Source organism: Castor canadensis, chromosome 12 (genome assembly GCF_047511655.1).
Source record: "Castor canadensis chromosome 12, mCasCan1.hap1v2, whole genome shotgun sequence".
Lineage (NCBI taxonomy): Eukaryota > Metazoa > Chordata > Mammalia > Rodentia > Castoridae > Castor > Castor canadensis.
This window is the reverse complement of record NC_133397.1, coordinates 31526121-31538858: the sequence shown is the minus strand read 5'-3', so window position 1 is coordinate 31538858 and position 12738 is coordinate 31526121. Positions and strand designations below refer to the sequence as shown.

Genomic DNA, 12738 nt, shown 5'->3' with positions numbered 1-12738 from the left:
TTTGTTTATTATTCTCAAAAAACGTGTTGAGATAACCTAAATGCACTTTTTGTTCATGAACCTTGATGGCATTAAGTGAACATAAAATTGGGTTAGAAATTATACACACACATTTTCATTAGCATATATTCATTGTGACAATTCAGAATAACCTATAGACCCCCCCATCATCTCCCCCCTCAACCCCCTCCCCACCCCAGTTAAAGCATATCCCCTCACCTTCATCTCCTCCATTCCCCCTCCCCCTCCCACAAGTACTCCCCCGCTATACCTATTTTACAGTCCTGCCTTTCATCTTTAATTCCAAAGTCAGTGTTCAAAGGGGTTTCTCAGTGTATCCCATCTGTGAATATACTTTACTTTGGTCAGTTCAGCCCCGTGTTACTTTCCCTTACCCTTTCCCTCCTACTCCCTTTTATTCAACAGCTTTCAGTACATATGGCCATGTCCTCTACCTGCACAGATGTAATGTATATGGATTGTTGATTCTCTATCCTTTTTTCCTTTCTCTCCTTCTCCCAAGTTCCACAGAGTATTTCCACTATTACAAGCATGTTCTGCATATAAGTATGTATATGATCATGTATATTTTTGTGTATACATTTACCTTTTGGCTCTATGTTCCACATATGAGAGAAAACATGTGACCTTTGTCTTTCTGAACCTTGCTTGCCTCACTTAACATGATGTCTCCGATTCCATCTATTTACCTGCAAACGATAATTTCATTCTTCCTTATGGCTAAATAAAACACCATTTTGTATGTGTGTGTATGTGTGTATTAATCCATTTATCAGTTGTAGGGATTTGGGTTGTTTCCATAACTTGGCTGTTGTGAACAGACACAAGTTTATGTGTTTGTGAGTGTATATATACAACATGCCTAGAATGTTAATAGTATAATACATCAGGGGTAAGATTGTGTATAGCTTTTTTTCATCATTTTGCTGCTACTTCAGATTTTCTTACCTCATATCTAATAAGAAAAATAAGTCTAAAATTTGTTTAAAAACAAGTCTGAAATATATTCTCATGTATCTCAAGTAACAATGTAAAATATGGAATCGTTTTAGAATGCATTTGTCAAAGGCTGGGGAAATAGCTCAGTGACAGAGTACTTGCCTAGCATGTGCAAGGCCCTGGGTTTGATTCCCCAGCCCAGTAAAACAATAATAATAACAAAAATTATAGGAAAGCATTTGGCAGTATCTATTCAGAGCCATAAAATATTATAATCACTGACCCAGTAATTCCATTTCTGGGCCATGTATATGGAAGAAATAAATTTATAAAATCCTTACTTGGAATGTTCTATGTCTTAATCTTCAAAGATTTCCAAGGCTAAATAACAATGAGACCTCTTACAATTGCTGAAGTGGGGTGGGGAGGGGATCAAGGGGGTGAGACAGTGGGGGTGATCTAACCAATGTACAATATAAACCTATTTGGAATTGTCACAAGAATACCCCCTGTACAATGAATATATATCCTAATAATTTGTTTTTAAAAAAGGATAGGGAGCTTTTGTTAGGAGAGGAATTATTTGCAAACCACAGCAGCTCAACAAACAGAAAATCTACTAAAAAAAAGAATATGAGGTAAATATAAAATTTCAACTGTAGGGAAATTAATAGATAGTTTATGGGTCATACACTACAGTAATAAGAATAATAGTTATAAAGTTTAGAATTTACGTAAGGAAAACCTCATGTTAACTGATAAAATTAAATATAAAATTTCCTGTACAACAAAATTACAATATAAACAGGTATGAACATGGAAATTTAGATTGTGAGTCATTTTTGAGTCTTATTTTCTAAATTTTTAATAACAATTATTAAAAATAAAAATTGAGGAAAAATATTTACATGACTTTAAAATCCTTTAATGATACTCTCTTTCCCCCATTATCACCAAGTAAAATCTTTAATAATTTCTACCTCACATCCTGGCTCAGGCCATAGTGAAAACTTGCGGCTTATCCTATTCTATGCTATTGGGTTTATTTATTTATTTTTTTTTAGGTAGTACTGGGGCTTCACACTTGCTAGGCAGGCACTCCACCACTTGAGCTACTCCACCAGCCCTATGCTCTTGTTCTTGCCATTCCCTTTGCCTGTAATTCCCTTTCCATCTTTGCCTGTGAACAAGTGAACTTCTACCCTTGAAAACTCTGCCATGCCTTTCTCATACTCCCAAGGGTAAAATCCATTCGTTCTTGCTGCTCCCTGAGATTCATTCATTCAAAACAGAAACCATCATGTGTTCATTGGGTGCCAGTCACTGGGTGGAAAGTGTAGGGAAGATCATTAAAAGCAAAGTTCGTTTTGTTTTTTGTTGTTGTTATTGTTGTTTTAAGACAGAGTCTGGCCATATAGCCCAGGCTTGCTTTGAACTCATGATCCTCCTGAGTGCTAGTGTTACAGGCATGCACCACCATGCCCAGCTTGAAAACAAATTTAAATAATTCTTTTCTTACTCCCCTATTATTGTATTAGTCTGTAAGCTTATGGACAACAAAAACTGTATCATTTGCCTTTGTTGTCGCAGGTCCTACACAATACCAAATGCAAGGCAAAGGGTACCTGGTAAGATTCAAATGAGTGTCTGAATATACTCGTAGTACCTATTGAGACATTTTCTTAAAATGTCAGTATTATATCAAATTTAGGGTGGGAAAAATCTTAAAACCAGTGTGAAATATGAATGTGACATATTTATAACCTGAGACCCAAACTCCCCACTTTAGAATTTAGTCCATTACTATGTTTTTTCTGTGCTCTAGCTACCTACTAGCTAGAGGAGAGTAGAGATAAGGCATAGTCTCTCCTATCAAGAAGCTTACACTATACAGATATGTAGTGTATCAGGAAGATACAGACATTGTACCTTCCTGAGTAGGAACAATGAGGGAATAAAATTGTAGTGGGAAAATAGTTTTTCAAGATTTTTATATAGTACAATTTTTTTCTTTCTTGCTCTTCCTTTGGTTTTTGCCTTTTCATTAATGTGTTATTCAGCTGTGTATGTGCTGTTACTAAAACCCTAAATATATGTACAAAAACAAACTCAACAAAGAAGAATGTTTAAAATTGTATTTTAAAGGGCCAGGTATAGTGATACATAATAGCACTTAGGTGGCTAAGGCAGGAGGATTGTGAGTTTGAGGCCAACCTAGACTACATAGACAGTTCAAGGGTAGACTGGGCTACATGGTGAGACCCTGTCTCAAAAAAAAACTTATGTTTTAAGAAAGTTGCTATTATATGTCTTTTTGGTTCACAAACAAGAGAAAAGTTTATAGATAATATATGTGACTAGTAAATTATATTCATAACTCTGCTATCTGTTGTAATTGCTAGATTGCTAAATATCACTTATGGACTATGGAAGATACTTATGGAAATTTTTTCTCAGTTCCCTACCTCTTCTCAGCCTTTTTCTTTGAATGCTGTGTGTGTCTAATAAATCTAGGAAGGTGGAGGCAGTGGATGGGAAGTTATACCCCATGGGAGGAAAAACAGGAGGTTTTGTAAAGTCATCTCAGCTACATGGAAGACATAGGTAGAAAGACTACTGTCCAGGCAGCCCTGACCCAAAAAAACAACAACAGCAACAACAAAAAACCCCACAAGACCACACCTAAAAAAATAACTAAAGCAAGAAGAACTGGGGTTGAGGGGAGTGTCAAGTGGTTGAGTACCTGCCTAGCAAGCCTTGAATTCAAACAGTATTGCAAAAAAAAAAAAAAAAATGTGGTTCTCAGGAATTCATGAAATTCTATACTTTCTAATATCTATACCTTTGAGAATTCAACTGTATAATTGGTATATTTTAAAATAACTCAGTTTTTTATCTTATGCCTTGTTATTTTCACCTCCTGAATGTCTTACTAGGTATATGTAGTTGCTATGAATATTAAAAAGGAAGCAGAGTCAAAACCAAAAAGAGCAGTTAAAAATACTGATGAGGACGACGACGACGAGGGTGGTACTACAGATGAGCTACCGCCAGATAGTCTAATAACACTGGTACAACCTGAACTGCCAACACTTAGCCGCCTATGGTTGGCAGCATTGAAAGACTATGCACTTTTGACTTTACCAGCTGAGTTTTCTAGTCAGCTCCCTCCAGATGGTAAGTATTACACTCATAACTTTTCTTTCTTGGAGTTCATAGTAGTAATTGAAACAAAAATGGGCTTGGCACCCACAATAACAGTAATGACATTAAAATTTTTTTAGAGTTAGACTTGACATTGTTTCATTTAGAGCCTGTACTATATATTGAATTTGTGGATTCAAGATACTACAGAAGAAAGCTTTTTGTTAGCAGAAGCAAAAATGTTAGTATCATTATAGTAATAGCTCTGTGAGTGAGGGTACTCTAAGTAAGTATGAATAACAAGTCAATATGCATAACCATAATGAATTATACTGCTATACTGGTCATTGTATATCTTTTCATAGAAATCCTAGTCTTCAAATGAATTGTGTTCCTAAAGTCCTTTACAAATTGTTTGTACTTTAGTTTTCCTATTGAAATCAATATAGACATCTTCGTGAACATTGTTCCTGTTTGGAATACGTGTTGTAGTTTGTACTTAACTTACTCTTTTCCCATATAATAATGATAACAATAATGGAGTTCTTTCTTATTCTTCATTAATCCAACATGACAGCAAGGAGAAAGGAGGAAATCCTAGTGTTGGTAGTGAAAACAGGAGGTGGGGAGGAATAGCAGAAGAGAAAAACAGAAAGAAGAGACAGACTCCCTGGTTGTGATAAAAAGAGAGGTAACAATGAGGAGGTAAATCCTGTGACTACAGAGTAGGAAAAGGTAACGATACTTAGTGACACCAGCACTGAAGAGGAAAGGTGCAAAGTTAGCATCAGTGAGAGAGAGACCGCAGCTGCTGAAACTGGTTGGTTTGGGAAGGAGCTTATTGGCCAGATTGCTCTTTTGTATGAGAAAGGTAGTTTTAAGTTAGTTGTTTATAAATGAGTGAGCACCTGTAACAGAAACGTAATGTTTTTATTGATTTGATTGTTTTATAGGTGGAGCATTTTATACTCCTGAGACTATTGATACAGCTAGACTTCACTATCGGAATTCGTGGGCCCCAGTTCTCCATGCAGTGGCACTTTGGTTAAACAGTACAGGATTTACCTGCTCAGAGTCCACAGAAGCAGCTGCAGCATCTGGTTTACAGAAACGTTCTGCAGCTGTCAGTTTAAACCAAGCATCAGGAGCAATGGGAAGTGCTAAATCATTGCCAGAAATTAACAAAGACAGAATGCATCTTATTTTAGGTAAGATGTTATACTAATGTATTTCAAGATGTATCACTTCTGAGAGCTCTTATCCTTCATTTTAATGCTATGGAAAAATTTTGTATAGCTCAATTCAGAGGAAGAATAATAAAAGGATTCTTCAGCTCTACTTATAACTGAATTTTTTATGTAAAAGTTAAATTATTTAAAACTACTCTGTCATGTTCATTTACAGAGCAATGATGAATAGTTTTCAAGGAAAAAATCTATGCTTTTTATTCAACATTAGGTTTACTTTTTACTTGGCACTTTACAAATTGTCCCATGAAGAAAACAAGTTTAATGAAGCTTGAATCCTAATTTATTTGCTTTCTAAATGCTGATGTTCTTCTAACATTTAAGAATTAATATAGTCTAAAGAAATTTTTAATGATTTCATATTTTCTGGGCGTGAAAAGCAACATAATTGGTAAGGTGTAATTATAAAATTAATCTGCAGTCATCATAAATATAACAATGTGAAATATAAAAAACTTCTAAAACCTTAGCCTTATACATATTAAGAGCAGCTGTTACCCATGATATCCATTGTACTTCTATAGCTTGACATTACAAAAACTTTGTATTTGTAGAAAACTGGCAGCCATTTAATGTAAAGTAATATTATAGTGTTCATTAATTTATTCTTTTTTTTTTATTGGCACTGGGGTTTGAACTTAGGGTTTCCCACTTCAAAGCATGTGCCCTACTGCTTTGCCACATCTCCAGTCCATTTTACTCTGGTTCTTTTGGAGATGGGGTCTAGTGAGCTATTGGCCCCATGCTGGCCTCAAACTGAGATCCTCCTGATCTCAGCCTCCCAAGAAGCTAAGATTGCAGACATGAGCCACTGGCACATGGCTAATTTATTCTTAATGTACTATAATTTTTTGAAGTCCTAGAAATAGAAAAGTTAATATCTTCATAATCAGCCTAATGGCATTGGAAATCTTTCCCTTCTGCCCCTCCCATACTTAATTTGAATATTAACTTAATTTCAAAGTTACAACCTTATGTTGAGTTTGGCTGTTTAGCTTAGAAACAATTTTGAACTTTTAAGTAATTAAAAAATACATGTTAAAGGAATCTGAAAAAATAGAGAAAAATATGGTATCAAACAACATAAACTGTCTTATGTTGAAAACCCATGGTCTTATTTTATGCATTTCAGGTGTCAGTATACAGTTTCTTTGCTCCCCTAGACCTGAGGAACCTGTTGAGCATGTTACAGCATGCCTGCAGGCCTTGCATACCTTGTTAGAGTCTCCTTATGCACGAATCCATATTGCAGAAGATCAGGTACAGTGTATTTCTATAATAGATAATTGTATGCTTTGTCCTAGTCATATTACCTTAGGATGGTTGCCTCACATAGGAAACAAATGTTGTATAATAATTTCTAACAATATTATGTATTCCATTATTTTGTCTCTATTGCCTTTTTTTAGGGGGGGGGGGCATTACTTGGGTTTGAATTCAAGACCTCATACTTGCTAAGCAGGTGCTCTTCCACTTGAGCCATGTTCCAAACCCCAGCCCTTTTTGCTTTTAGTTTATTTTTTAGGTAGGGTTTCATGCTTCTGCCTGTGGCCAGCCTTACCCTACAGTCCTATCTATGCTTCCCGTGTAGCTGGGACCACAGGTGAGTGCCACCACACATGGCTTATTTTGTTGGGATAGGGGTCTCACTAACTAATTTATGAGGCTGGCCTGAAACCATGATTCTTCCATCTCAGCCTCCTGCATAGCTGGGATATGCCTGTGCCACTAAGCCCACTTGGCCTCTCTGTTGACTCATAGATGACCAGGCAGAGCTAGATTACAAATAGTCTTTATACCTTTGATTTGTTTATCGGCAATCAAATAAAACTAAAAATTTAAGAGACCTTCAGTAGTAGTCAATAGTACTACTAATAAAGTATTAAAGTAACTTGAAAGACTATTAAAGAAATTATGCCATTTTCAAATATTTGATAAAATATTATTTACCATTTAATGAAAAATTTTCATGAGATCAATTACTCATATAAAGTTTAATGAATTACTTTTTCTAATTTCTGTATAGAATGTTTATTCATGTTACAGAAACAAGCTACCACTGGTTTGATACTGTTTTTAATTAGGAATTTTATTTTTCTCTCTTTTGACACCACCACTACCACATGGTATCACTTGGGGGTATTTTCATAAAACACAAACAGATAAAATACTAGGTGGATATAATTTTATTATATAAAATTAGTATGGCATATGATACTACCCAGAAGCAAAATAAAACAAAACATATGCTATAATTATAAGACTCACTCACTAATTAACTCTTGTTTTTACCCAACCTTATGGCCTGAAGCTGTGCCTCAGCTAAACTATAAATGGATACAAGAATCTTCAGAAATGTTTTCATGTAGTTAAATATATAAGATTTAATATGAATAAAAAGAGACTACTACATATAAACTCAATTATTTGGGTTTTAACATAGTATCTTACTAGGCTAGCTATATTTTGGACTTAGTAATATTCAAGTATTGTTTTATAATGGGAAAAATGGATGTACTTTTTTTCTGAGTTGGATCCTATCATTTCAACATTGTTGGGGTGCATGACTCATATGTAGTCATTCACCCACTTACTTTTACTCTTTGTTTCTTTGCTTCAGACATTTTGAGACACAATATGTGTCTTCTGCTTTAGACACATAATATAATATAATATAATATAATATAATATAATATAATATAATATAATATATATAATTACTTTCCACTCTCTGTCTTAGGAGAGAGTGTGATATATGCTATGTTAATATATAAGCATAAACTGACAATAGAGATGGGGAGCCACCAATATTATGATTGTAAAGGATGATTTATCAGAGAGGACACAGTTGAATCAATCTTAAAGAAAAAATCTTAGAAAGAACAATAGACACAAAAACTAGGATATATGAGAGAACATCAGCAATTCATGGACACTGCAGTCATTTACTATTGCTGATAAGGAACAGGTATTGGTTATTAGATGAGGCTAGATGACTGGGCGAAGGCCATATCATAAAGATTTCTTTCAGCATGTAAAGGAATTTGAACTCTATCCTGAAACTTATAAGAAATTATTTTTAAAATGTTTAAATAGAAGAATCACATGATTCAGAAAAATCACACCAGGGTTGAGGATGTAGCTCAGTGGTAGAGTACTTTTATAACATGCTCAAGGCCCTAGGTTTGATCCTTAGCACCACAATAAACAAACAAATATTTAGAAAAATAAATAAAAATAGATCCGCAAGGATCACACTATTAGCCTTGTAGAGGCCAGTTGTGAGATTCTTTTCCTAATTCCAGGGAAATAATGAGTATGCTAGCTTAGAAAAATTGAATAAAGAAAGGAGAGTGCCAAGATTGGAGCTTTGAGGACAAATAGCATTTAAGGATTGAGAAGAGGGAACCACATCAGCAATGGAGACTATTAGAAAGGTAGGAGGAGAACCAAAAGAGAACAGTGTTGTCAAAGACAAGGGAGATGTTTCAAGAAAGGTAGATAAGAGCATTGAAAGACAGTGCAGGGCTGGAGGCACGGCTCAAGTGGTAGAGTGCCTGCCTAGCAAGCATGAAGCCCTGAGTTCAAACTCCAGTGTGGCAAAAAAAAATAAAATAAAATAAAAAAGAAACAACGCGGTAAATAAGGACAAAAGGAATCCAAAGGAGGTTTTTAGTGACTTCCTCTGGAGGATTTTCTTGGATGGGTAGAAGACAGACTTTAGAAGATCAGAGAGTGAATGAGGAAGAGAAGTGGAAGCACATAGGCTTGGAAAGGAAGGAGTAACATGGTGGTAGAAAAAAAGAAGTAAGAAACTATTGTGGGGGTGTTAGATGCGAAAGTTTTGAGCATTTTCCTTATACTGTAAGAGTAGCCTAACTAGAAAGGGGCTAAAGATAAATGGGGCATGATTGAGGTCCTTGAAGAATCCCTGGGATGGAGAGGGAGAACCTGAGAAAAGATAAACCAGCCTTGGATAAGAGGCTGGACACTTGACCTTAAAGGAAGAGGTAAAGATGGCTTTATTTGCAGTTAAGTTTTATTACCTTCTTTTAAATTTGAGATAAGCTCATTGGTTAGAGCAGATGTGGAAGACTGTGTATGAGAGTCTTAAAATAAGAGTTTGTAATGGTTGTGGAGGAGAGAAGGACTTGCCAGAAATTCCTGTCATCTTTGATAGACAGCTCTCAGCTACTGAGCTTAGATTTGGAAATTACAAATTTTAGTGCCGCTCAACTCTAGCAAGATCATTTAGCTCAGTTATTTCTTTCTAATGGGAAAATGATCATCTTTGAATATAAAGCTAATTTAAATTCATAAATGCTACAAAGTCATCTGTTGCTTGAAAATCTGTTAGGATAAAATATAACCATTTCTCAAGTTTGTTATAATGTTCTTCATTTGTTACATGTTCCTATATGTTAATTTTAATTATAAAATGTACATTTTCACATGTGTATTTTCTCATTTTTTAATAATATATCTTTATCCTTTTAAAATTAAAAATAATTATGTGTGTTTATACTAATTTATAATAGCTGATTGGTGTTGAGTTGCTGAGTGTCTTGCACCGCCTCCTACTGACCTGGAACCCATCATCCATTCAGTTGTTGGTTACTGGAGTTGTACAACAGATAGTAAGAGCTGCTCAGGATTATTTGCAGGAAAAAAGAAACACTCTGAGTAAGCACTAACGTGAAGCAAATCTTATTTTTACTCTAATTTAAAAAATATTAATGCCAGGAAGTTTTTAGTAAAAAACATAATCATATATTTAGAAGCCTTGAAATTGATTTTGCTTTCATTAGAAAGGACTAATGGAAATTGGTGAGTCAAGTATTTTTCTCTTTTGAAGGTATCAGTTTCACCTAGTTCATCCTAGCATATGTTATTTCTCTTATGAACTACATACCTAATAAAATGCCTAATAAACATTTGCCAAGTAGAAAATGAATTGTCCATTGCTTTGAAAAAGAAATCAATGCACAGAATTCTAGTAAGGCAGAGGATTATGCTGAGAAAGACGTGTAGTATCATTTAGACATTTACTTAGAAATCCTTTTGAAAGTACTTCCTAAATATGCTTATTGTATTGTTTCCATATTTTTTTTAACTGGAAATTTTCCTAATTATCTTTTACCTAAGATGAAGATGACATGGAAAAAGAGTCCTGTCATGTATTAGGAGAAGGAGGTGATAGTGGTGGCCTCATCCCTGGAAAATCGCTTGTGTTTGCGACCATGGAGCTATTGATGTTCATTTTAGTACGGCATATGCCACATCTGAGTACCAAGATGTCAGACTCTCCAAGTCACATAGCCACTAAAACTCGACTGTCAGAAGAAAGTGCTCGTTTGGTGGCAGCCACGGTCTCTATTCTCTCTGATTTACCGTCCCTTTGTTCACCTGCCGGTACAGTATTGATTAGTATTTGGAAATGCATTATAATACAGTAGACAAAGATGAACTTGTCTTGGACTTAAACAATTTTAATTTATTTTTCTTTTAAATCTTAAGTGTGAAATGACAGGTTGGTCTTTTTCAAGATTTTGTTTACCATTAAGATTAAAGATTGTAAAGATTAAAGATTGAAAAAACCTAAAATGGTCTTTCAGATATGTTTCAAACAAGACATAGAATTGCAAACTTGGGGAAGACACTGAATATCAGCACGTATACATAATTTGGAATTATAAATTTTTTATTTTCTAATCTGGTTACCATTCATGAGCAACACTGAGTAAAAAGTGTCAGAGGAGAGTGACAACCAACTCTAAGGAGTATCTGACACTTTTTCTTCCTTGTGTACTATTTTTTAGCCATATGGGGTTTGAATTCAGGGCCTCATGCTTGCTGGGCAAGCACTCTGCCACCTGAGCCGCTCCACCAGCCCTCTAAGGAGTTAGCCTGCAGACTCACTGTCTGCACATAACAAATAACTGTTGTGTGGAAGTAGACTTTCCCTCTGTTTTATCTGGTAGGTAAAGATGTATCAGTAGGTATACAGATAAATTTCAGTCCAACATAAGGGAGACCTTTCGAACTCTTAGCGTTACCCTACATGTGTGAAAGTGATGACTTATCTGTAATTGGAGCTTCGTAAACAGGCTACAATGGATGCAGGTGAGGGTAGTGAAGGGATTCATTCCTTAAGTGGATAGTTGAATTGATGACCTTAAAGTTCTTTCAGCTACAAATTTTAGCATCCTTTCATTTCTGATTTACTTACTCCAATTAGTCTTTTCATTCTCCTGCCTTAATTGGCTGACTGTATTACCCTGAAGTTTGGTTACATGTCTTAGAATTGCTGTAAGATTCACCAAGTTACTCAGATGCTTTTCAAGTCTATGGTAGTGTTTTCATTTTGTTTTTGTTTTTGTTTTTGTCTTTTCGTATTTTCATTATGAGAGGCATAAAATATTAAATAGATAAAGTACTACCAAAAGTAATAAAAATAAGGCTAGCTTGTGAAAAGAAAGAAATGTCAATTCTGTCTTCTTTAAAATAATGTGACATTTATGTTCTTTTTCAATATTGAATTATAGTGATAGAAAGTAGTGAATTTTGTGTAAAAACAAGGAAAATAAGTAATATTAAATCACAGTCTGCCAGGTATGGTTGTATGTGTCTGTGTATTAGCTATTCTGCAGGCTGAGGATTGCTTGAGCCCAGGAATTTGGGGCTGATTTAGGTACCATACAAGAACCTGTGTGAGGCAGGCACAATCAATTGTAAAAAATGTAAGCAATGGATATTTATATGGGAACCAAAATAGCTGTGCAGTAATCTGATTTGTTTTTATTTCAGGATGTATGACAGTCCTGCCCACAATTCTGTTCTTAATTGCAAGAATATTAAAAGACACAGCAATAAAGTCTGCAGATAATCAGGTTCCTCCACCAGTCAGTGCAGCTCTTCAGGGGATTAAAAGTATTGTGACACTTTCTATGGCCAAAAATGAGGAAACTCAGAAACAATGGACAGCTCTAATCCGTAGCACTCTTGCATGTATCCTTGAATATTCTCAACCAGGTAACCTGTTATACTTTTAAAAGCTTTAATGTATTAAGATACCTGTTCCCTAATACATTGATTATTTGAATAAACCTTGTCAGAAAACTGATACATATATATATATATATATATATATATATATATATATGTGTGTGTGTGTGTGTGTGTGTGTGTGTGTGTGTGTGTTATATGTTTTGTTCAATAAAAATAATAAAGTAGGAAAGAAGTTAAAATACCTATCATTATCCCACCATACCTCCAAATGGAACCACAATCCTGATATTAAAATATTTTATTCTAGAACTGTCCATGTAAATAGACAGTTTATTTCCTATATTAATATGCATCAGTCATATTAATAATATGTATCCAC

General features: G+C 34.9%; 1 protein-coding gene across 3 annotated transcripts in view; it reads left to right on the top strand.

The window, feature by feature from the left end:
* The window catches only part of Heatr5b (HEAT repeat containing 5B), a 93461-nt gene that overhangs the window by 72155 nt on the left and 8568 nt on the right, over positions 1 to 12738 (top strand). For all 3 annotated transcript variants that reach the window (XM_074049508.1, XM_074049509.1, XM_074049510.1), the window contains 6 exons: positions 3897 to 4137; positions 5058 to 5312; positions 6484 to 6611; positions 9890 to 10034; positions 10497 to 10763; positions 12159 to 12383. In XM_074049508.1, coding sequence (XP_073905609.1) covers positions 3897 to 4137; positions 5058 to 5312; positions 6484 to 6611; positions 9890 to 10034; positions 10497 to 10763; positions 12159 to 12383 — 1261 coding nt within the window. The remainder of the gene's footprint in view (positions 1 to 3896; positions 4138 to 5057; positions 5313 to 6483; positions 6612 to 9889; positions 10035 to 10496; positions 10764 to 12158; positions 12384 to 12738) is intronic.